General features: G+C 33.7%; 1 protein-coding gene across 1 annotated transcript in view; it reads right to left on the bottom strand.

Annotated features, from left to right (window-relative positions):
• Window positions 1–27,183, bottom strand: part of LOC107187341 (innexin shaking-B-like) — a 65,181-nt gene extending 37,998 nt beyond the window's left edge. Inside the window, exon 1 of the mRNA XM_015575533.1 lies at window positions 26,821–27,183. Within this exon, the coding sequence (XP_015431019.1) occupies window positions 26,821–27,183 (363 nt within the window). The remainder of the gene's footprint in view (window positions 1–26,820) is intronic.
• Window positions 27,184–27,949: the final 766 nt, after the last annotated feature.

The following is a 27,949-nucleotide window of genomic DNA, read 5'->3' as shown; positions in this document are numbered from 1 at the left end:
TACATACTAAAACTTTCATTGAAATTCCTTGATACAGAAACGAGTGACAGGCAACAGAAGATGTAAGAATTGTTAATTGTTACTACAGTTGTAGGTCGAATGTCGGGAAAAACTGTGATTTTCAACATTTTTAATCGTTTGTATCTTGTAGCAACGTCAACCGATTTTGATGAAATTATCAACATGTATATAACTAACATAAATCTTCGATATGTATTTATTTTTTTACATGCAACTTTTTCAATTTTTTTCTACACATCATTTAGTAAACTAATGTCCCTAACTTCACAAAAGAACTGAAGTAATTTGGACCAATTTTAAAAAAGTTGTTCCATTTTAAGGGATGTACGAATACTTTGGTCCGATACTGTACATAATCGGTTATTAAGTTCTGTCACAAATCGACGAATCGCCACAAAGATTAAGGAATTGTATAAAAGCAAAAGGAGGAGATTTTGAATAATTTATACAAATATGTTTACGTGAACAATGGTAAAATATGTTCCAATAAATTGTTTTTCCTACACATTGTTATTCTCTTGTTAATTGTCATTACCATATGCGACAGAACTTATTAACTGATTATGTATAATTATTAAATATTACGCATACATACTCACGATATCGAATCAAAAAGTATTTTAAGTGAAATACTAAATAAAATGAGATATCGTTGCCTGTCAAATGAACGTAGGTATAGTTCACGGAGCAACAGCATCGATTTCGTCGAAAAACGAAGCCTTGAATGAAAAAAATTTATTCTATACTGTCGACTTCCTTTTTCCCGAGAAATAGCCTCCTTTTCGCATCTACTACGATCTTCTTCGCGCTAATCGAAAAACAGTAGCAGAATCAGATTCTATGCATCACAAAAACTCAGGAAACGTTTGGTTTACTAATGAACAACGTATAAACGAAAGCGCTATGAATTTAGTTCACGTTTATGCGGTTTCGGATCCACTGTGGGGCGTAAGGTAGATGGAATAAAATTGTTCTACTTGGAGACGCTTTGGTGATTTGAGGTGACCAATGATTTTTTAGACGAGAGTATACGATGTATCCCCAATTTAAGGAGATTTGCCACTGTGAAGCCCTGAAGAATGTCATTCTTTGGGAATTCTTTTTTAGTGAACGAAATGTTCAACAAAGTTGAGGTGTTCTCTATTTGTTAATACATTTATTGAAAGTCTAAACAATTTTTTTGAAACTTTTAGTGGTTTTCTTTATATAGTCATCGCACTGACGTGTGCGTCTTGAAATAATTATGTAGTGCTGGCGTAGGTCATTGCAAAAAAATTATATGACCGATCGGTTTGAAATTTATACATGTCATTCAGCACATCAGTGGCTATCGCAGGGACCACGAAATCCTTTTTTAATCAACACTTTCATACTTATTAATAATAAGTTATTATAATGCAAAATAACTAAACAAAATTCACCGAATTTCGAAATTTCAGCTTCAAATCTCCGCCATTTTGATTATTTTTTGGCGGTCAAAATAATTTTGATTCCGACTTAATTTTTGTAACTAATTTTGTAAGTAATAATTTTGGTAACGACACTCACTCTGATTAAAAATCAGATGAATTTTTTTGATTGTGATGACTGGTTCTCCTGAAATCACCTATACCAGCGCTACATAATTTTTTCAAGGAACTTCACTTCAGTGCGATATGTATAAAACAATTCTTAAAAGTTTCAAAAGAAGTTATTTATACTCTCAATAAGTGTATTAATAAATAGACAATACTTCATTTATGTTGAACATTACGTTCATTGAACAAAAATTCCTAAGAAATGACAATTTTTTAGGGCTTTACAGTGGCAAGACCCCTTAAATGTCAAAACTTCGGGATCGTATAGAGCAGCGGTCGGCAACCTTTTAAATATTGCGGACCACTAAATTCGCAATTTTAAATTTCGCGTAAAAAAAGTCTTCAGAGGTATGCTCGTTTCTGCTCTATTTTGGGAGAAAATCACAAAACGAAAGAATACAAAATTTTCGAGTTTTCACTTATTTATCCACGCTGTAATCTAATGGAAAAAATGTAAAGGGTAGGATCCATTTATGGAGAAGCGTACCCATTTATGGAGCACCTTGAAGCAGAAAGTTTATTCGATGTCAATCGACTCAAGAGAGCAACTGAGAGGTTGAATCCTAACCAGGGTGCACCAAATATCGCCAGAACAATTTCCAACGGAAATTTTTGTGATTTTCTTCAAAATTAAATAAAACAGAGCAAATCTCCAAAGGACTTTTCTTCTGACTTTATCGGTTCCCTACAAGCTCCTGAAATTTTGACATTTAATTCGGAAACACCCTGTATAAGAGATTTATTTTGAAAATGATGTAAGTCCAATTTCGTTGAAATCGATAATACGATTGTTATGGTTACGAATAAATACAAGTAAATTACAAATAAAGAAGCATGAAAAAGTGGGCTTACGGCACATTCCAAATAAACGGCTCATATGTTCTTTATAGCAGGATTGTGTTACATTTTCTTTTCTTTTCTTTTCTTTTTGTGAGTACAGCTGTCAGAGATTTTTATGGTCTAGCTTTGCCAGTTGTTTGTAGTAATAACGAAATCGCGGAAGCAGGAAAGAATCATCACACTTTTACCAATGTTAGCATTTTTTTACTAGTGTTAGCGGATCGTGGAATGTGCTGATATATCTCGGGATTTTGTTTGAACATTAAACATAATGAAAGACAATCCTGATTTTATCGAACACGAAAATGTGATGTAAATGGTTGTCACGTTGAACACTTTCTGCAAAAAAATATAACATTATTGAAAGTATGGTGCTTTCCTTTTCTTTATATCATTTTATTCTTTCTGAACACAACTACCATAGCTCGACCATAAAAACCTATGACAGTTGTATTTAGAGAAACATATTATAAGGTCTTTCATTAAGGCAGGATTTTTTTGTGAGATTATGTTTATTATTTGTCAAACTAAATGTTATTTTATTTTTTAAATCTGTGATCAGTAAACATTGACAAACTTCACGACGGAGTCGTGTACCGTTGAACAATATATTTAAATAGTGCAAGTTTTTTATGAAAATTCTCAGTCGATAATATACACGTACACTTCGTGATTTTTATCCTCGATATAATTGGTCGAATGAACGTTTAATTCGAAAACTGGAAAAATTTGAAACAACAGTTTTTGCAGCGATCACTGCCCAAGACACAAAGATGTCTTCCTCCATGTCGTTCTTTAGAAAACATCGCATTACGGTAAGTAACCCAATTATTACTGCTGTCCCTAATACTGCTACTTCATTTATTTTACTGAATAAAAATGTTATTATTAAATTGGGACTCTCATATTTTTATTGATATTATTTGTTAATAAATATCACTTACATTCTTTAATAATCATTTTGAAATATTCAGGTTCAATAAAAGAAAGTTATAAAAATCAATAAAGACATTTCGTGTAAAAAAATATTTTTAATAGGGTAAATGTTCCAATTACTGTGTCCCTAATGCTGCCATTTTATTTCTTTCCTTAATAAAAACATAACTTACAAAGAATTGTTTACAAAAGAATTCAGGTTGAAAAATGAAAGTGCAATTTAAACGAAAAAGAACGCGACAACGTAAGTAGGAAATGATGGCGAAACCCTAGTAATGAAAAAGCCGTAATTTTACTATTCAAACTATATCTACTATACAAAATTAATTGTTAAAGTATATAAGACTTACTTTAATTTTTGAGTGACAGTTGTAGGGACACTAGGATTGCTCGCAGATTTTAATTAATTATTACTTAATTCTTCATATTTAACGTATGAAACTAACATTTTTTAATAGAAGGGCTGTTAAATAATATTATGTTCTAAACTGAGACGGTTTTTAAGTTAAATAACACGGAAAATAATTAAATGAAGTTATGCACCAATCTTGAGGTGACAATAATTGGGACATCTGTCCGAGTTCGTGAATGTGTAACACAAGATATCCGACAACGTTAATTCCAGGACGTTCACAGCAAATAGACCTTTCAAAAATCACCACACGGCGAATGACGAAGAAGGATTTATCCTTAAAAGCATATAAAATTCAAATCACTCAAGAACTGAAGTGTACGCAATAACTTTATTGCAAAGATTAGTTATCAGGTCGTGTAATTGTAAAAATCTATCACCGATGGACTTCTTCCTTTGGGGCCATGGGAAGATCTACGCCAATAATTCACGAACAATCGAACAGTTCGAAGACCAGATCCGAAGTGCTATTGAAAGCATGCAGTTGCAATTATATAAAAATGTTATAGAAAATTTTCATAAAAGAATAATCGCGTATAAGAAAACCTTGTGGTGAGTATTTATCAGATATTGTCTTTCATACATAATTTCCATATATTCTCGACTTTAATTTGTAATAAATAATCCAACAATTTTCTAATCAATTCGATGCTGTTTGTAAAGATAAAAAATCCGACCACAATGAAAGACCCTGTACAATCTTACAGTAAAAATGAACATGATATTATGTTTCCTATTTAAAAACAATCAAAGGTCCATCTGCGAATTTCCAAAGCGTATTCAGTTGAAAAATAACTAATTTTTGGAAATTAATTAATTTTTGTCTATGGATAATAATATTGACGTAAATCAAGATGATAACATTAAATGACCTACCTTGTGTTATAGAGCTACAGCATGATATACTATCACGTTAACATGTTTCTTGTCGGTGAAGTTGGATTTGTATAAGATTTTGGTGAAATTTCAGTTTCAAATGGGAAATAATGAAGAAAGATTTAAATAAACTCCCTTCGAGATAGACCATTTATAAAGTGTATACACCTGTGACTAGTGTTGTTTGTTGTTTTGGTATAATAATTTTTACTTATCATTTACTTTTTGGTACTGGCACGAAATAATATTTTTTGGTAATTTGTTATTAATAATAATAATTATACAGTTATACAACGTGACTTCTTATGTCAGTAATTCGAGGATAGCACATTACTTGTATACACGCAAATAATACGATAATTCCAGGATACATTGATCGTAGCAATATTTTGATTATAATGTACAAAAATTCGAAGAAAAACTTTCTAAATGGAAAATATATGTAAACGAGTCAATTTAATATTAAGAAAGAAGGTTAAATATTCTCAAGCGACTGAGTTTAATGTTGACAGCAAGTTCGACAATATATGGAGATAATACTAAATGTTATAGATTATTAAAATATTCATTTGAATGAAATATCATTTAAACATTAATTAACACGATTAAAACTGACAAAAAAGGCGGAATAACCAAATAGTAAACGATAAGTAATAAATCAGACAAATAAAAAACAGATGCGAAGAAAGCCAACAAAACAATTTTTTAAATTTCGATAACAAATTATACAATCTTTCAAATAATCGACTTAATTCAATTTCAAGTATTTACAGACTTCTTTAATACTCTAACTAACAAAAAACAAATAAATCACAAACGGCAAATAATATACAAAACCAAATAACAAGTGAGTACGTGTAAAAAAAAAAACAATCAATAATCTTTTGTGTAAACGATCGTTTAAAGAAAACTGCTCAATCCAAATTGCTCCAATGGATCTCATGAACAAATATTCGAAGATTTGGAACACCTGTTACTTTTTTTTAACACCTGAATGACTGTCGAAGCGTGAATACAAGGTACATTCTGTGACCATGCAGATAAAGTGTTAAATCACACGGTCGATTGTTATTTCGAGGCACAGTAGAATCATCCGATATCTTTCATTCTTTTTACATGAAAGATCCAGGAACTCCGATACATCCACGATCCAGGGCGAGAAAACGACACTCACTTTCTTGATCGTTAAACAAAACCAGGTAGGAACGAGATAGGACGGGATCGAGTATCCGGACACGGTGACAGACACACGTGGCGCGCGAAAGCAAGCTGTCAGAAGACTGCGCGAACTTGAGAGGCATCCCTTGGCCTCGACGCTAAACACATAACTCATATGATCTTCTTTAGTATCTTTTTCTGACCGCCGGAGAAACTTTGTGCACCCTTTCAGAGGAGACTAGGCGATCGCACCTGAGAATTGTTTAAGGGTCTTTATATACCTTTAAGCTGCTAAATAAGACGGAAAATTAAAACATTTTCTTGTATATATAGAATTATTGTTTTTTAAAAATGCATCATATACATCTTATTATATGTTATATTCTTAGTAGTTTCTGAAAACTTGAACTATATATCTATCAACAAGAGAAAATGGCTGCTATTTAAAGGCGTTTTACTCGAAATGCAGTTTTCAAAATCGGTACCAGAAATATTTATAAGACTACCGAACGAATTTGGATCAAACTTTGTGATAATATTCTTAAGACTAAAATCTTGTACTTGACGAAGCGAATTTTTTCTTTTTGTAATAACCAAAGAAGTTAAAAATTTATGTCGCAAACTACAAGTTTACATTCAAACAGCCGTCGTTTTGTAAAATATTCATATTTTCAAAATCGGCCTCGGTAAGTACAGTTCCTTTTGTCTACTTTAGTACATATAAGTACATATAAGAAATCTTGGTTGAGATAAAAGCCCACAGAGTTAGATCTGGTGCCGCAGATGGTGTTTTGATGAAACTGGTTATAATTAAATAGTAGCCATTTTCTTCTGATAAATATCAATCAGATCATCTATTTTACAGAAATTTCTAAGGAAATAACATGTTATAAGATTTATATATTTTTCATAAATATAATTTTTCTAATAAAAGTATTTAATAAAAAATAATTTTGCATATACATTTTTTTAATTTTCCCTTTTATTTAACAGCTCAAAGGTATGTAACCCCTTAAGGGAAGATTCCGGTTTAGAAATTGTCCGCCTGTTCTGGTCTAGAATCTTAAACGATGCGACGATTCGTACGCCACAAGAGACTTCAGCAGTTCAAAAATTGCAATATTGCGTCGATACAAACGGGGGCGACACCATTTCGAGCACCTCCTATGACAACAGAGTCGTCCTTTTAATTTATTACTTAAGGGATCAACTGTGATTAGAAATTTTTAAAAATTCGACAGCATAAAATTGAATTATTAGAGGCGGCCATTGCAGCTGATTGTCTCCCGAGTAGGAAATAATTTTGTTTTACACGTCTATTGAATTTTAGATCTTTAAACGTGCTATTTTCAAAACGACATTTTCGAAGTCGGTGACCACGATTAATCGAAATCCACTGAACGAGTCTGTTCAAAATTTTGAGTGCTTATTTTGGGTACAAAACTTTAGTATTTAATCGTAGGATTTCATTGTTCAATGCTAAAGTTTTGTTTTACGGTAAAAAAAAGAGTGTCTTTTTTAGTGAAAATGGGCCATGTAATTATTTCTCCTAATTAATTTTTTCTGAAATGCTTCGATTAAATACTAGATAAACTAATACATTAATTCAATTTTCCCGAAAATTTGATGATCCTGTTCCGAACAGAAGTGGTCACCTTTTTAAAAACGCCTTCCGTGAAACCCTGCATAATTCTTCAATAAATCAATATTTTTGCGTAAAAATTTAACAAATTAGTCTTCAAAATGAGCCTTCAGTAAATATAAAAACTATTATGATAATAAATGCACACGTTTTTCCCTGAGATGTTTTCAAAGTATCGTTTCTTTTCTCATAACCACAGATAACCTCTTAAAGAAAGGTTTCGATATAGAAATTTAATAAAATCGATTTTTCTCCATTATATTTCTCGAATCTTCAACCTTTTAAAGTATGCGTTTGAACGGATTTATTTTTTGAAATTCAAAAAATTTCCGAAATTTTAAGAATTTGAGTTGGCAGTGGAAGCACGAGTTAAACCTTCAGAAAGTCGTCTTCGTTCGACTGATTTTAATAAGCTTAATCTTTATAATTCTTGCTGGTTGCAAGAATGTTAATGGGGTAGTTTTTCGAAGAGGCGGACGGATTTATGTATCGCTACTTTGAAAAAAAACCGAGGCAGTCTAAAAACGTGAGACTTCTTACTATTTCGATAACCATGATGCAATGTGATACATTTTTATTATGTGGAAGTGTGTCACAAACGCAACTGAATTCTTATATTTTCTTTTTGCACTTCTCTGAGAAAAACCGAAGGTACATATCAGAAACAATGTTTCCGTATGTCTTCAACATCTGGCTGTCATGGAAGCATTAACCATCGATAAAACAATTCTTTATTTTAGGACAGTATCACGTTTAAAGTGTGTCGTCAGCGGTGGGACTGTCAATGTCGTGTAACAGTATAATAAAATGAACCATAAAAAATGAGTAACTGGTAAACATATCATGACATAACAATAACTATCACGGAGTAATCAGAATGCTATCATAACAATTACCGGGGCTATCACGGAGTAACCAGAGTTTTTCGTGAAAATTTAGTGTTGTACTATTTTCACTGAAATATACAGAGTGTCTCAGCTAACTTGATAATCTCGAGTAATGATTTTACGGTACACTTTATGCAAATTTTGAGGTGTGGAACTTAAATGGTATCAAGGAGCACATCTTACAAGGTGCGTGCTTTTTTTATGGGTGGAGGCATTTCAAAGATTTCAAAGTTACCTTGATTTTTTTTAATGTAATGACCTATTTTTTGTACCATTGATCGATAGAGTATCAAATTCTTAGTAAAAATGTGTTGACCTTCATACGTCCTAAACCTAATAGTTAACGAGATATTTACAAAATAATCACTGTATTGAAGTTGAGGAGTATCAGTTCGAGTACTTATAGGCTATAGCCGTAGCTTCCAGATAGTAAGTACGCATTAAAAATTATTTTGTAAATATCTCGTTAACTATTAGGGTTAGGACGTATGAAGATAACACATTTTTATTCAGAATTTGATACTCGTCGAATTGAGGTACGAAAAATAGAATATTCCGTTAAAAAAATCAAGGTGACCTTGAAATCTCTGAAATCTCTCCATACACAAAAAAAGCACGTACCTTATAAGATGTGCCCCTTGATGACATTTAAGTTCCACGCCTTAAAATTTTCATAAACTGTACCGTTAAGTCATTATTCGAGGTGATCAAGTTAAGTGAGACACCCTGTATGTACTTAGAAGGGTCCGTTTTTCGCTGTTACACCGGAAAATGAAACATCTTGTGCGCGTTTTGTAGTCCATCTAGCCCTTATTAAAATTGAAAACCCATAGGTACCCGATTTTTTTATTTAGCCAAGATATGGAGCATCAAAGTTGGGAAAAATATTCACTGTAGTAAACCCTAACAATTTGGATTACATACTTTATTATTGTTGTAACAATATAAGTAATATTTATTTCAAGCAAAAAGAACAATTGTACAACTAATATTTTGTAATTGCTCTAATACTTAGTGGATTAAATTCGTGTAGGTAATTAATGGTCACTATTTATCAACCATAAAATAATTATTACAAACATTATGCGTTACTTTCGTAATCATATATGAAATTAAATATTCATTTCAATCAAAACCATTCATTTTTTAAGGATCTTAGTTTCATTTTATGAAAACAAAAGTTAAGAAATAATTTTTATTTTCATAAAATGAACCAAAGATCCTTAAAAACTTAATGGTTTTATTTTTTGAAAAATATATACATATATAGGCATTGTATATTAAATTCTTAATTGAATAATATTAAATTAATAAGGGCGGCGATACTGTTTTCGCACCCGGGCGGCCAACAACCCAGGAACGGCCCTGGATTCAATATTAAAATTACAAATTTTTCTCTAGTATGATTTCGCCATCACTTCCTACTTATGTAGTGACACTTTTTACGTTTAAATTGCACTTTCATTTTTTAACATTAATTTTTAAATACCAGGTACGTACAAGAACATCTATTATTTTATTTTTATGTAAATCACAGTCCCAATTTAATAAGCAAACTTTTTTCTACATAATTCTTTACATGGGTTGGCATTTTCATGTATATGCGTGCGTACATGTGGTGTGATCGTCGCCTGTCGAAAAAGACGACGCTCGTTGCCATTACGTCGTTCCACGAGAGAGATTCCGACATATTATATTATATATCATCATATAATAAAATTCCGACACATATTACGTTTTTATTAAGTAAAATAAATAAACTGACAATATTAAAGACACTGACAGTAATAGAGACATTGACCCTAGTGAAAATCTTCGGAAGGACTGATTTTTGAAGAGTACTTGTAATAAATAAAATCAATTGTTTTATTCTAATTCGTCATTTGAGACAGTATATAGACGCGGAGACGCCTGTTGATTAAGGAACTGAAGTTAGGAGTAAAACAATATTTTATAGTGTAAAATTTGTTGTACTTTTGAAAGTTGATTGGTTATTATTGGCAGTGAATGGTGTTTTTTTTTCGTAGATCATTTTAGTAGATAAATGAATTTTCTCTGAAATTATTGAAATGCTTTTTTTTAACTTGGCTGATATTACGAAACGGCAAAACCGTACTATGCCTTGCAAATAAGCCGTACTTAGTTATTCAAAGAAAATATTCTACTTTAATTGATCTAATCTATTGCATGTACGTATAAACAATTTATCTACTAAAATGTAATTCACAAACTAAGCATCCCGCGCAAGAGCGGGTACATCAGCTAGTTGAAAGTATATTTTACATTTAAATAAAACTTGCTCCTTTATAATAAGATTCGTGTCTACTTTCGGGCCTGCTGAAAAAAATGTTGCGGAATCCCTGATGAGTCGATCGTAAAAAAATTACGACCGTAAACATGTAAAACGGAAAACTATTCTCGCCCTGACATCCTACAATACATAAAACACGTTCCAGGGAACACGAACGATCCCACGCGGTTCGACAGGATTGAAATCTGTAGAGGGTGATAGTTGCAGGGTATTACGTGGGTCTACAGGGTGGATTCTACACACCAACCTAAGACGAAAATCAAGAATAACGAAACTGCGTTCGAGGCTTTGTTTTCGAGTTATTAATTGTTTGAAGATATAGACAAACTATATATGAAATACGTGCGGCGCAATGGATTATACTAGGGATGAACCGATCCAAGTAAATACAAGTAAATAAGCGATATTTTCATTTCGATACCGAGTATTTTTAGTATCGTTGCGATATATGCGCGGTATCAAAAAAAAGTATTCATATCGAATGGAGCGAGTAATCAATATGAAAACTAATGAATATGAAGATTGTTGTCGTCCAGTTATATTACTTTGTTAATAAAAATGTTCGTTAATGAAATATGTCTTCGTTGAAATCTGAAATCGGTAAATTCATTATCTTGATAAAGAGTTTCGGATAACGAATAAAAGGTAAAAAAGTACTTCGTCATTTTTAATCGTTTAACGTGGAAATTCCGATTTTTATAACAAATAATAATACTTCTTCCTAAATGAGTCGACATTCGGCAAACAATTATTTAGTCTCATTAACTGTTTAAAGCTCAGGATGACGCCCTCGGATAATGCAGCTTTTCACTATGTATCATTTGAATAAAATTCAGCTCAACTCTAGTTTAAATATATTATATTAATAAAAAAAGGACTTTGTAACAAATTATGACTAAAAGTATCGGTACCTTGACGGTATCGGTTTATCCCTAGATTATACTACTTATAACGGTTGACTACCAGCTGATATATACGCAGGAATAATCGATGACCTAGTTAAAGTAAATGAAATGAAATAAAATGAATAAAACCTACATGTGAACCAATAGAGGAGCGCGCCTTTCAAGTAGAATAATAGTATCTTCAACAATCAATATCTCGGAAACAAAGCCCTGAACGCAATTTTGTTATTCTTGATTTTCGTTTTAGTTTTGCATGTAGAATCCACCACATGGAAGTGTCCGACATTTTTATTAACACCCTGTATATCGATGACGTGTAGGATGAAGATCAGGCAGAAAAAAAAATGAAAAATTGCACGCATTATGATATCGCGTGTAATAATACCCTGTGATTAGTAAGGTTTGGCCAGTGTCCAACGGTACTCGGTGTCGCGTACCGCAGCAGAAAGAAAAAAACGGACACCGAGCAAAAAGGAAGGTGGAAACATTCGGGTCATTGTCGATCTATAGTTAGATCAGGGGGGGTTTGAATCGCATTGAATTAATGTTCGGGCATCGCTGGAATTAAATGAATTATTCGAAGAAGACCGGTTGGATTCGTTCCATCGGCTCATAATTGGGTGGTGGCTTCATTCATCGAACCGCCAAATCGGTCTATTCCGAGACGATATTTGGCCTCCGTTCCCTGGTTAATCGGAATAATAATTAATTATCAGAGTCAAGCTGTACAGAAATACAGTTTTATAGAAATAATCGAGGACTATTCTTAGAGGAAAGTCGACTAAAGGCCCGTTTTGTTGGTAAATCGGTTTTAACCCTTGGACAATGTTCACTTGGGTCATTTTAACAAGGGTTTTTATTAAGTAAATGGTATTTATTAAGATAAAATAATATTAATTACATAATGAAAAATAAAAAATAAACAAAAATTCTGTATTACAATAATGTAATTGTAATATTATTTTACTTTTATTCTTGTTTAATAAATACCATCAACCTTTCTATTTTATTGTTTTGCAATTCATTGCTCGAAAAACAATTTGAACGGTGCCATGTACGAAAGACATAAAAACGTAGAGACTATAACTTTGTTATAAAAACATTTATTTTAAATGCAGTTTCGCTTGTTTTGAAGGCAAAGGATCACAGTTTGACACTATGCGCGAAAATAGCGAACACTGTTTCCTATGAGGTCATCCGTTGTCAAATAAGAACCAATTTTTACAATTTCACGACTCTCTTTAGAAAGGAAAATTCTACCCCTCGGGCCCCGAGTTAAATGAAGTCGAACAGAAAGGTCAAAAAGTATAAGGTGCAAGCTTTAATTTGCTTTTCATTTAAATAAATTTTTGATAAATTAACAAGGTTATGGAGCACTGAGTTTCAAAAAATTTTCACTACTACATGTAAGTGAAATAATACCTTTTGCCAGCAATATGTTTACTACTTCTTTGAAATCATTCTCGGAGACACAGTAGTTAGTTATTTCAATAGAGACACAAAAAAAAATAAGAAACCATATTTGATTAGTTTTCAAGTTCTAGAATAAAGACGGCAGTTAAAAAAGTAACGATAACATAATTCAAGCATGAAGGGGGTATACATGTATCCTCCATGTTTTGGGATCAAAAAATTGATTTATTTATTCACGTATTAATTTTCTATGACCCTCCTGGAAAAAATATGTAGGCGAATTCTTGGAATATCTTAAAACATACAGGAATTATAAAGGTTTAAAACCGAAAATGCGCGTTGGTCGACACTTGACTTGGCATCTTAAAATGCGTTTTTCCCGAAACTACGTACATTTTTGCAAGTCATGATCATGATGTCTCGAAATGTAATCTGATTTGAATAAAGTAAAGTGGATTCAACTCGTGAATGAATCTTATCCTTATAAATGAATTTAAACGCCTCTACTAGAATTGTACAAAATTATAAACAATTTCTGACGTTTTTCAGCTCACATTTTTTTACGTCATTTTGTTATGTTATCAGATAGGAATGGTTCTAGTAGAGACGCTAATGAAAACATTTGTAAATGCAAAAATAACTTTGTCTTTCATTTTAGACGGACACGAAAGACGAAATCGTGCTCACCGTTACTGAAGGTCCATTCCATTCGGCTGAGATCAAACTGTTATTAGTTCGGACACATTGAATTTTTTAGAGCCAAATTTTATTATTTTTATTATTTATTATTTTATTATTTCATTATTATTTTTTTATTTTACATTTACAAGCAAATAAAATTATTCTAACAGAATTCAAGTTACACAACATTTTTTTCTATTATAAAAACATTACGAAAATTACTTATTTTTGGGGACCTCATTAGTGCACGTGAAATACAGTAAATCCTCGATGAGTGCTCGAACGTTAATGAGGTTTAGCACAGTCATAGAGCTTGGAATTTTCAAGCCAAACATGTTTATTTCAGCCGACTGCGCCCATTGGTGTATGAACACTCATCGAGGATTTACTGTGTCGTTTCTCCAAAGTTCGAATTTACCGGGGCCAATGACATCCATTAAATTTTCTTCGATCTTCTACTGTTTTAAATCGTATTTAGGAAGAAAAAATACAGTTTTGAATACCACCAAAATTTATAATAGAAATATTAAAACCTCATAATCAGCTATCATGGATAATCAGAATGCTCTTGTTATTTTTCTTATATGAGCTTAAACTTGAGACAACTATCGCAAAATTTGCCGAAGATACAAAGTTAGCATTTCAAGAAAGTTATGTAAATGATAGGACAGTTCGAACGCAAAAGTTAGTTCCATTGCAAAATGAATCAAGAAAGCCAGAAAATGCTATCGACAATAATGTTTCAAGACTTATTATATAAAAATAATCTACGTCAAGCAACACGAGAAATATCGTTGAAAATAGCGTCGAGACAAACTATGTGCGGTGAAAGTTTAATTTGTGAAACGACTCGCGAAGCGCGTTCTTCAATTGTTTCACGAGTTTGTTTCATTTATTCCATTACATTTCATTCATTAATATCACCGGGTCATCGACTATGTTACAGCTGGGAATCGACTGTTCGAGTAGTTAATACGTCGCGCCACACTATTTCACGCATATTGAGCCCATATTTTCAACAATTAATATCAGGCAACCAAGAAAGTTTTTACCGTTTCTAAAATAGATTTGGTCGTTGTCAAACTGTACACGTGCCCACTCTAAACAATTGAAAGTAGTATTACGTATGCTTAAACAAGAGCTTATTTAACAAAGAATTCACCGGTGTATGACATTTACGGAAATTAATCAGTTTTGAAAAAGTAACCTAAGTATGACTTGCAAAGTCAACTACTCGGGTTTGTTTATTTTATAAATTCAAATTGGGCACCAGGGGCCAATTCAACCATCCTTCCATAGAATATATTCCATAGAAATCTCGTCTTCAGACAGTCATATTTTCTTGGCAGTAGTCAACTATTTACGAAATCAGCGATTCCAAAATCGACAAGACTTTGGATGGGAGTTAAAACACATTTTTGATACCAGAGAGGAAATCTTTTATAAGAAATGAATAAAAAGGTTGTTAATTCGTTGGGAAAAAGTAATAGAAAGTAGAAGTATTGCTTGATCCTCATTGTGCACCATGTATCTCTACTGATGAAAACGGTACGAATTTTTTTGGTTACCTAATAACTAGGAAACGAAGCGTCGAACGCAATTTCGTCGATTTTCGTCTTATTATAAAGTTAGTATGTAGAATCGACCCTGAGTCAATGTGTCCCACACTTTTTTAACACCCGTGTATGTCACATCACGTTTATTGATTTTCGCTGATATATTTATCTGTTTACTTGTTCGTGTAGAGTAACGGCACCGAATATGAGACATGTGCCTAATATGAGACCCCATAGAATTTCCACAAGCAGGTGCTGCAATACTATTGCAATGTTTAGGACTAGTCAAAAAAATGACAATGCCATCCGCATGACATTGCCGTTCACGCGGAAACGATTGTTTCATCAAGATATTGATAAGTTTATTTTTTCTCGTCGCGAGTGTCTATAGTCATTTACAAAGATTAGTAGATTGCAGATTTTATATGTTTATCGTAAACACGATTGTCTGAAACTCACTAAAGTTAAACTTTTAATGAAGCTCACCGAGGTTTTTGTATTCTGTTCAGTCTTATAAAACTTATAAAAGCGATATTAGGGCTACCAGCTTTCTGTCTGATTCCAGTTTTTGTAAATTCGCCTACAGATATCGATATTTGCATAAAAAACTGCAGTCTACTTGTTAACTTCGAGTTTGAATATAATCAACTAACTTATTATCGTTCAAATGAAGCATTAATAAATCGTTCTCAGAATTAAACTTCGTTTTTTGAACCTAGGATATTCCTAATCAGGGACTCATAACCAATATGAATTTGATACCAGTATTATGCCCAGGGACTTAATTAAGGTATACCGGTATATTTAAGGAATATACCGGTATAGTACCGGTATTTTATGTTTCGGTAGAAATCTCTGTAAAATACCGGTATTATAACGGTATACATTTCGGTTTTCCGTAATATCAGTATCGGTAAACTTTGGTATTATATCGATATTTATCGGTTGTACCTTCAAAACCCTTATAGAAATCGAAAAACAAAAAAATATCGATATTATACCCCTGTATAAAAATACCGGTATATTTACCGATATTTACTCGTGATATTTTCAGTTTATTACATTTTTGAAGATATATTTTATTGTATTTTTACGACGTAACACTGAATGGATGTGCATATTGGTCCTTTAAAAACCTGTTCACTTCTTTGTTGGATGGCATTTGATTTTCTAAAAATTATGTACATCATATAAATGTCAATTTAAAAATTCACAATCTTCGATGCTTTTCACCCTTTTCCTGAATGATTCACTTATCATAGACTCATTCGTCGTCTAATTTTCTGTCATCATCTTTAGCACCTTTAGCAATTGAATCTGAATGACTAAAATCTATCGATTCAAAAGATTTAATATAAGATTTTGCAAAATTAAAGTCTAGAAAAAAACATATCAGGTCAAAGTTTATTTTAAAAGATCTTTTTGATGTTTGGCTTTTAATAATATTTATTTGTGAATCATTATTCTTCGTTATGATTAAATGTTTCTTAATTTTATTTAGAATAATTTCAATTTTGAAGAATTATATATTTTATTGCATAGCTTATTACAAAATCCCCCTCCCCCCGACCGCTTTTTAACGAGCATTCTTTCGTTTGATCTAAACGCACCATAAGGCGGTACCGATTTATGTCGCGACACTTGGCATTTGGGATCGATTCGTCGTTCCGACGATTGTAACTTTTGTTACATTGTAAGGTAATTGTCCCAGTTGTCGATCAAGACCCAGTTTTCGATTATTTTTATAAATATTACGATGTTAACACGTTCCCTGCCAGACCGTTTTTTGAAGACTTCCCGTTCAAGCCGCGTGGGGCGTATACGCCCCACGCTTTACATTTGTATTATTTTGTTTCTGGCGTATGCCTTACAATAATTAAAATAGTGCAAAAATCATAATTATCAAGGAAAGGTTGTATAGTTTAACATGCATAACACAACAAACCAATAAATTTATTTTTCTAGGAATTAGTTTAACAAATAACTGGCTGAACATTATTATGCCAAGCGAGTGGCATCCTCACATATAATTTTTTTTATCATGCCTATATCAATTTAAAATATAACATTTTAGTTAAATTCAAGTTTGTATGCAATTACAAAGGGATGTTACGATGAACTTTGTTAAAACATGGCAAACATAAGTGTGGTTTATCCACACAACTATCGCAGAATGTTACAACTTTTACAGTGCAGTTTCTTGCCGACTGGGTATTGTATCAACGACACGCGAATAAATGACTGATCGGAATAAGAGAAATGCGGTTAAAACAAGTCACAGTAAAGAAAAATTGCCCATCACGCCGCGTGGGGCGTATACGCCCCACGATTAAATGAGGGCATCAGCAATAGTATTAAGATGTCCATAATTGACTCCATAATGAATTTTTAAAAAATTCTTCATTTTACAATGATAATACCAAATGGCTTGAACGGAAAGTTCAGCGTGGGGCGTATACGCCCCACGCGGCAGGGAACGTGTTAATAGCATTTTAGTTTCAGAATTATTTTTTACCCGTTAGTGTGCTTTAAGCTTTCTTTATAACTCCCTTTTTCTTTATCGACTAGGTACCAGGACAATTACTGATCGACAACAAGTTCCGATCGTAAATTAATGATCGACGTCTGGGTCATCAACATTTTTCATTCTCAGTTGTATCTTTCACATTTAAATATACATAAAATTTAATTTTTTACTTTGCTATTATCTATATTAGTGTTAAAATGAACTGTTAAAATTAAAAAGATTTATTTTTCATTTTTTCATTAAAAGAAGTGTCAACTTTTTACTAACTGATCGAAAATTGGGACAACTACTTTATTCTTTTTCATTCGCGATCACACTATACATAGTACCAGAAAAATGCTGGTAATTACATTGATTTCTCAGTACTACAGTGATTGCAGTACTATATCGGTTTCGATCTAACTTTGTTGACATAATATCTCCTTTAAATAACTGCTTATAAATATCTTGAAAATTGTAATATAATAGGAAAACCGACAAAATTACCGGTGAATTTAGGTAAATATACCGATTCAAATACTGAAATAAATGTTAAACCGAATGTTAATTTCGCATAAGTTTTAATAACTCCGAGGCCAAGTGATAGGAGGTCTTTCCCTTAGATCACTTTTTCCCCTAGCGGAAGCCGATTTTGCTCGTAGGTGTACAACCGAAAAAGACCGGTATAATACCGGTATTTTACATTTCGATAGAAGTCCCTGTTCCTAATACGTAACCCTGCACCGTTCGTAATATGAGATCCTCATTACGTCCTTATAATAATTCGGAAGAAGAGCAAACTGATCAGAGAGATAGTTCCGAATCGGAATTGGCTGACGACGCAGAATGTTTATTTTGCTTATGCCTCAATTCTAAGGACCATACTGTTGAACAGTGGGTTCAATACACCAATTGCTACAAATGGGCCCACCAATACTGTGGGGCTACTGATGCTGCCTTTATATGTCTAGATTGTCTTAAAAAGGCAACAAAGTAAATGACTTTAAATGATAAATTTGACTTGTAATTTTAAGCAAGGTCTCATGTTAGGAGCAGTCTTTTAAGACCACTAAGTTTGTACATCTTTATACTTTCACTATTTTCATAATAAACAATGGTAGACTATGAACCTAATATTGTACCTAAATATGCATAAATGAATGACGAATATACATTGTAGTATAAACATTTTTAATTTTGTTAATATTCGGTGCAGTTCCTCCAAGCATGTATCGTATACATACTCGTCACAACGAGGTATTACAAGTAACTTCGATCATTTTTGGCAGAAAATAAAATTTCCACATATTTAATCTTTTTTTTCAGTCTTTACTCAGGTGGAACTCCATATTTTAAATGACTGTGCGTTGTAAACAAGAACAGTTATCAGAAAAAAATGGTATGATTTGGTACGAGGGTGAACGCGTTAATAATGACGCATCCGCTTGAAACGATCGAAAGGGTGAGGAAGTCGAGGTGGTGGAGGAACGTCTTTGACCAAGGCGTCAAGGCGAACACGACAGCGACCCTCGGCGACAAACTAACGGCTACGGGTTTAAGGAGTTAATATGCTTAGGGTTTCCTTCTTGGCAATGAACTAGATATAAGCTTCTGTAAGCAGCGAGTAAATTCCTCGGGCGTAGCCGCAACTGGTTCGTTCGTTATCCGGCTTTTCTCATTGCCAAATCTATCTATAATGCATACCGCATACCGATATGCAACATTATTGACCGACGAGACCTAGACTTCTATCCTTGACGGTTTATTAAGATATCGCTTCCGTGAGTACATTTTCTAGCACTCGATAGATCATTTTTTTTTTCATTAGGCCCCTCCTGAACAATTGAACGAATATTATTAATGAAATGTGGGGGGGGGGGGGGGGGGGCAAAAATATTATCATATCGACTGACACAGTGAGAAAGGCCGTACGTAACCAGACATACGTTATTTTGTTTTTAAAGTCATAACTCCTTGAAAATGTATGCGTTCTGTTGATAGAGGCTGTTGGTCGTATTTCAAATTATACTGCGTATTAAATATTACGCAAAAGTTTGGGAACTCTGGGAATGGAGGGGGAGGCAAAATCCAATTTTTTTCTTGTAGGGTGAGGCGAAAGCCACTTTTTTCCGTCCGGACAAGTGTCCCTCCTGCCCCCCCCCCTTCCTCTGGCTACGCCCGCGGTTGCCAATACTAAATTAACTTCTGTTGCACAATAGTAACAAGTTTTGTAAAAATCGTTCAATTTACTTAACACTTTCTGCGAAGACAAAATAGATAAAATATGAATAAAGGTTATTAATATTGTCTATCTTCACGATTGCATGTACTTTCATTTTGTTCAGATTATTCTTCTATTATACTCATTATAATAGAATTCTGAAAATGTATATCGAAAGAATATATTTTTACATTCAACAATATACATTTGTGTTCGTTACAATTGTTATTATTTATATTTTAGAATGACATTGCAGAGAAGTCTACTTTAGCTGAAATAGATATATATCTAAATTTGGTATTAATCACGTTTTAGACAATTTGTTATTTTTGAAAGTGGTGTAAATCCATTTACGATTAACAAACGCACTATTTCACTTAGACAAGATTTATATAAATGGTTCCATGATGATATTAGACATATCTAGAACCTTAAAAGCATACGAGAAGTCTATTAACGTTCAACAATATTTTTATTTAGAGTAAAATGGAAAACATTAAACAATTAAAAGAAACAGTTTACATATTAGGCATCGAAAAGAAATCGTGCAGCCTTTTGTCAACGGCAAAATTGAAAAAAAAACGTTCTTTATTGTTTGATAAACAGTGTCGACGTCGATACAATGTTTATTTTATCTACCTAGTTTTCTCGTAGTGACCTCATTTTTAATTTGTTTCGATGACTGCTTTGTCAGGACAAAAGTAATCATAGTTGCCGAATACATCAGAATTTGTGCGTTTCCACTTTGTAAATAAAGTCAGAAATTTTAAGAAATCTATTATATCAACAACATACACCTCTTTTCACGTAACTACCGCATACTTTCATTAGCATGCATACCACAATAAAAACATTTGTTCATACAATACTAATACCCAAAATTCAATTATCGAAATGATCAAGCTTTTATAATTTGATAGGGGTAACAGAAAATGAAATAGTGCAACGTGTTTGAATACCATTATGTTTTAAGGAAGTTATGATTGCCTGAAGTGTAATGTATAATACAATGTAATATGATATAATGTACCTAATGTAAAATGCTAATGTAAATGGTCATTCCACCCCAAGCGGTTTCACTTTTGTACACGCTGTCTGGGATTTTGCTGAAATTAAAATATGTTATAGAATACGTAAAAATAAAGTAAGTTTAAGTCATTATTTCGTTGGTTGCGAAATTATTAAACAAAGTAGACGTAGCCTAAAAATTGGTAATTTTTACGAAAACTATCTTCACATAAGAATGTTTATCTCCGTTATTATTAAAAGTATAAACTTGATTTCTTTACTCATTTTAATCATGATGGATCGTTCTTTAAAACTAATTTTCTGATTTATATGCAAAGTTGTTTTTACAATAGGAAAAGTTGTAAAAATCTGAAAAAAGATTGAAGAAAGGATGTCCGTAGTCTGCGACCTTTCCTCTTTAAAATTAATTTTAAAAATTTGCGAACAAAGTACACAGCTGGATAATGAAGACTGACCTACCACGGGCATTAACGTGTTTTTTACATCCATTGCACTTTTATTTTGCGTTTCGCGTGTCCCATCACTTTCGGAGCCATGACTATTTTCAAACTGAAGATTAACAATACCCAATGGACCTGCTTCTGAAAACGTCCTGTATACCCCTTGTGTAGGCAACCGAGTACCCAGGTACCCATTTCTAAATTTCTTTTCACAATTTTGTATGTATCCTCGCGAGCAAACTCAGCTTCCGCTAGGGGAAATAGTGACGTAAAAGAAGGGCATTCTACCAATTGGGAAATTTATTTCAGGTACTGAAACAAATGTTGAATCGAATGTTAATTTGGCATAAATTTCCATAATTCCTAATACCAAGTTTACTTTTTTCCCTAGCGGAAGCTGAGTTTGCAAATCAGTGTACTTGTCTAAAACAGCACTTGGTATATTACAGGAAGGGAAAACTAAGAGTTTCGAAAAAATATAGAAGTAAAATTTTCTATGTTTATCTAATCTGTCAGAATAGAAGTATTCCAATTGCTCAATAACCGCGAATATTTTGGTTGCCCACACAAGGGCTACCAGAGATGTGGAGTGTTCAAATAATATACAATGTTCAAGTGATGTTCTTTCCCGATTTTGACACAGCTTGACGCGTGACATCATCACTCGACAACGGGCACACACTAATGATCGTTGAGAAATATAGAGAAAGAAAAGACTGAGGGTTGGTGATAATCTACGTAAGAGTTTTGACTTACACGAGAATATGAGGGTCGTTGGAATGAATTGCAACACCACCGTCGGACTATTTTCAATGTCTTCGATTTCCGTACTGGACACAACGAGAGCTGTTCGAAGACTAACTCTTAGGTATAGCGGATTCACCAATATGTATACAGGGTGTAACAAAAATGTTGGAGGACTCGAAAATGGGAAACTCGTGAGGTGATTTGAAACAAGTTTTTCCTTAGCAAAAATGTTATCCGAAGCTTTGTTAACGAGATATTAACGAAAAACCCCAACCAATCATCTCCCATTTCCGGGTCCTTCAACATTTTTGTTACACTCTGTATACCGAGCACGTCTTACAAATCTACAGAACCCTAATAACACGTCTGTGAAACGTTATTATTGCCTTTTACTTATTTCCTTCCCTGCCTTTTCAAAAGTAGTCATACCAACACAACACAGGAACAGTAACAAATGCTTATTCTGGGAACACCAATAATCTCATTTCGCTATTGTCTATAATACAAAGGACATCGGGTTTTTCGAGACTATCGGAGAAAAGCGGTCGACCCGAGCGTGATTATAGCTCCTTCAAGGATATAGCGTTAGCCATAAATCTGATCGATCCTAAAGTTTATGTGTTTCGGTTGCCTAATCCTGTCATTCGATACCCTTGAATTGTAAAAACTGTGCTCGACCATCGTTCAGGAACGTACGACGTCAGTTTGGGATCGGGTTTTCCGTTTTAATGTAATTAAACAAGTTCTTATAGCGTACTAATTTCAGATTTAAAATACTTATGGCCCTTTTATTCCCAATGGAAGTTTACGAAAACGTAAATTTCTTTCAAAAATTTTCGTTTTATTCCTTGGAACGCCATAGCTGGAAGTAACGAACGACTCTGAGTGTGGTGGGACACAAATGGACCCCCGATGATCGAGTACTAATGGTTTAAGTGTCGGCCACGTTTATGGCTAACACTATATCTTTGAAAAAAAAATCTTGATTAAAGACGCCCATTTTATAGCCATTTTAGGACTGAACAACTGAATGTCCTGATTGGTAAAAAAGGCGCCTTTAAGACGCATTCTGGGCGTCTGTAAGTGCCATTAAGACAAGGGAACAGGCGTATTTAAGGCGCCATCTATACTGCCTCCTTAAGCCTTTGTCTATATACAGGATGTAACAAAAATGTTGTCCGACCCGGAAATGGGGCACTCGGGGAGTGAATTGGAACAAGTTTTTCCTTAGCAACAATGTAATCTGAGGCTTCGTTACCGAGATATTAACGAAAAACCACGACCAATCAGAGCGCGAGTTTGCCAGCCGAGTTCCCGTGTTAGTGGTGGCTACGCGCTGCGCTTGTACTACGAAGGTCCGAACAAGTAGGTCAACATGCATCGCAGGAAACTGCGTATAACAGCAAATAAAAAAGACGTAACAAATAAAATCATACTTTTTATCATCTGATGTTTGTTATTTAAAGAGATTACTGAATGAAGCATAAATGTAGTAACGTAAAAAGACGAATGCACAGTTACTTTTTTAAACAGAATGAAAACTAATAATTATTTGAAGAGGGAGGCTCAGGAATTTGTAAATTCCTTTTTCAAATAACGTATTAACGAAAAGGTAATGTAACAGAAAATGAACGAGAAGTGATCGTAGTTCGTTATTGAGATAAAAATCCGTGGTTTAATAACGGGCAATAATGTCACTGATAATGAAAGTTCTTCGAAAAACCCCAAGAAAATACATATAAATATACATATGTATTACCGACCCCTACTTTGAAGACTGCATGTAGCGTCCTCTGCTTATGGACAGCGTTCAATTCCAAAACTATTCTAAATGTGTGCCGTGCTTGTATATGTGACTTGTTTAGAGCGTGAAACAGGAGGTAGGTATCGTCACGCGGCGTTTTAGCGTGTGGCTATTTGCTTCCATTACGTTAAATATATTACACTTATTGTAAGCACATACATTTACAAGTAATTCATAACATTTTCGAAATTATAACATATTCAATTGTAAGAAAAATGTGCAGAACATAATTTCATTAAGGTTACAAAACTAAGAACAAAAATTTGTATGAATTTCCAAAAAATTATAGATTACAACTCATATACAGATTCCAAGTTAGTGTATTGCGCTTTAATAATTTCACGAAACACCTTTAACAAGTTTGAGGAACACTAGTGTTAAGAAGCACTGACATGTACGTTATATGTATGTTCCTTATATTCTGTATACTATTTTGTTCTGTATATTTTGTAAAATTTTTCATACTCTAACGTATGGTATTTGTATTCTTTATATGACATTATACATATATATTTGACGTGCATATATTCTGTGTGTTCTATGAACTTTGTGTACTCTGTATATTCAGTTGTGTACTAACTACATGTGTATTACATACTTCTTGTAAGTGTAGTCTGTATTCATTTCGTGCATAATTTAATCTTATAATAGAAATATATTATATACATATATGTGCCCGTATAACAAACAAATAATATTTAAATATTGTATAAATATAGCTCTTCAATATTTGTAAACACTCGGCGGATGATACATTTTACCAAGCATGGTATGTAATAATAATAATAAAAATAAATGTGATCAAATATTAAATAAATAAATATAGTAAATCGAAAGGAATTGTTATTAAGTTTGATTTCATTTGGATAACGCTTTCCTTGATTAAATTTATATTACAATTAATCAGTATCGATAATCATTTTCAATATGTTCTAATGGCGTTTTTTAAAGAGATGCATTTGACCTAATTTAAATGCGATAAATACGACGAATTACATGTTTTAAACGACTGCTTCAGTCCTAATTCAGGCCTGTTTAAGACGCCTTGAATTGTCACATTAGGCGGTCAGAAGCTGTGCTTAAGTTGTTCGTAAGCTATTCAAGAGTGGAACGACTGAGACAGGCGTCTTTAAGCTGTCGTGAAGCCGTCTGTGTGTTATCTGGGGAATCAAATACAAAAGTGTAGTGTCCACAAAATTAAAAAAATTACTTTTAAAGAGGAAAGATCACAAAATACGAATATATTTTTAAAACATTGTTACAAACTTGATCCGACTGTAAAATTTGCAAAACAAGAATACTTTTAACATTTTTGCAGTGAAAAAATAACTCTACATGCAAAACAAACAATTAGTTTAAAAAAATGTTCTTTTGCTATTAAGGTGAAAATAACATCAAATTTGTATCTTGAATAATTACGGAGATAAAAATTCTTAACCCTAGTGTTCATAACCGGAAAGTTCCACATTTTTTCATGACCGGGGTACCCAGGTACCCGCCTATCAATAACCGTTATTTAAAACCCTTCAACCGATTTCAACTTTCTCTTTTTATTTGAATCAACTGTATGTTGTATTCTTTAAATTGAAGAAAGGAATTTAACAACATAGTTGCTGAAAGCGTTCAGTTCTTTTGGTTCAGTTTTATACGAAACTTCGGGTCAAGTGGACGTACTTGAATATTTCTAAGTAGAATATTAGATTTCTTTTGTATACTCTTTTATTTATTGTATATTCGAGTACTTTACATTGATAAATATTAAAATACACCATATACAATGCAGCCGAATAACATATACAAGCCGGCACGAGGTGATTCCTCGTGAAAGAATAAGGAAATAATATAGAATACATTTTTTTCATCCATGGCCTAGTTTTCTAAAAAATCATGTTTGAGGTATCAACATATTATGGTTAAGATATGGTTCAGCGAACTACATATTATGTCTACCGTGTTTGCAAATAATGCCGACGTGACATTTATTAGTTACTAAATTCAAGAAAGAACAAGGAGATGCTTTGTCAACTATTTTATTGTACCAATTGCAGAATTATTGCAGAAACTGATTGCCTCGCTCTCGTATGCATACAGTGGATAAAAAAAGTATTCGCACACCCTTTAAAACAGAATAACTCTTTCAAAATTGGACCAAGTGACTTGAGTTTGTTTGTGAAGTTAGAAGGATTAATGTACTAAATGACGTGTTAACAAAATGTTGAAAAAGTTGCAATTAGTCGGAATCGCGAAGAAAATAGTAAAGGTCGCTTTTTGCGACTTTTTTATCTGAGATTGTAATGAACATTTAACGAATACATTGCTTACATTTATGTTAGTTATATACATGCTGAAAATTTCATCGAAATCGTTTAACGTTGTTATGACATACAAACGGTTAAAAATGTTAAAAATCGCAGTTTTTCGCGACTTTTGACCTACAACTGTACTATATCTATGTAAAGATTCTTACATCTTCCAATGCTTGTTACTCGTTTGCGTATTAACCGATTTCAATAAAAGTTGCAGCATGTATATAACTGACATAAATTTTCGAAATATATTCATTAAATTTTCATTATATTCTCAGACAAAAAAGTTGTAAAAGACGACGTTTACTATTTTCTTCGACATTCTGAAAAGTCGTAAATTTTTCAAAATTTTGTTAACATCTTATTTAGTAAACTAATCCTCCTAACTTCATAAAGAAACTCAAGTCACTTGGTCCAATTTTGAAACAGTTGTCCTCTTTTAAAGGGTGTACGAATACTTTTTTTACCCACTGTACATCGAAACTCGAGAAACAACAAAAATATCTCATAGATCGAGCCGCGGAAAAGCATGAAAGTCACAGCATAGATTACCTGAAGGAACAGCATGAAGCAGACCCACTGATAGTACCTGTACTCCTTCCTCTCGCTCTCGGGATGGGACTTCGAGTTGTCCACCCCGGGAAACGGTACCTCATATCCTTCCTTTTTCTTGTACGCCGCGGTGATCGTGTACGTGCTGTGGATCCAACAGTACGTGTTCAACACGTCCTCCGGCAGATCCTTGCTGTGGATGCAATCGATCGGATTCCCGACGTACTGTCGCGTGGTCACGATCAACGAGAACGCGATCAACAAGATCACGGTCAGACTGTAATGCAATCGGAACACTGCGGTGTCAATGTGCACGTGATTGATTTTGATCAGGCTCTTCAGGCCCCGGAATATGTCCAGCATCTTGGATCAATGAATTGGGGAACCGTGAGGACGGTTGGGGGTGGGGGATCAATGGATCACGACGATTACAAGATCGTTCGTCGATCCTTTAGACCCTATTTCTATCACATCGTTCTCGATTCATCTTTTGCCGCCCTCCTAGATCTATTTTTCTGATCGTTCGACGAAACGAATACCCGACTGAATGTTCTCCTCTATTTTCGAGCTGGGTACACGTGGTCTAAGATTATTTCTTTCGTTCCACCGGTGACGTCGAGGATCGACGATTAATCTCGCGATCAGCTTTAGACGACGGAATCCGGGAACGCGATCTCAGGGCGACGTAGGATCCTTTGAACCGGACGGATCCCTCTGTCGCGTCACCAATCTTATTTTATGCATTCTTCCACGCTCGGCGCATCCGTAAATACAACCCCTGGCACGTTCGTTCGATCACGGACGTCCGTACGATTCTGAAAATCTTCGATACCGCGCGTACGGTTCGCACACATGTTTCACTACTAAAAACGCGTCTCCGCCGGGGATGGATCCTCGTGAACGATGATCCGTTCCGTGCGTGAACACTATCCGCTTCTGATTCCGTGGCTCGCGCGACACACTTCCACCCTCTTTTGTTTCTGGGATCACCATGAAACCGTGGTTTCTCGATCACCGTTAACGTTCAGGGGAATTAAATAACACGTGTTAGATCACGTGAAACATCGCGTTCTGTCGTCGATCGATGGGGTTTGAAGACGTGATCGAGTATCTATCGAGAATGTAAGAA

The sequence above is a fragment of the Dufourea novaeangliae genome, unplaced genomic scaffold (assembly GCF_001272555.1).
Source record: "Dufourea novaeangliae isolate 0120121106 unplaced genomic scaffold, ASM127255v1 scaffold2, whole genome shotgun sequence".
NCBI lineage: Eukaryota > Metazoa > Arthropoda > Insecta > Hymenoptera > Halictidae > Dufourea > Dufourea novaeangliae.
The sequence above is the reverse complement of the archived record's forward strand: the minus strand, read 5'-3'. Positions and strand labels throughout refer to the sequence as shown.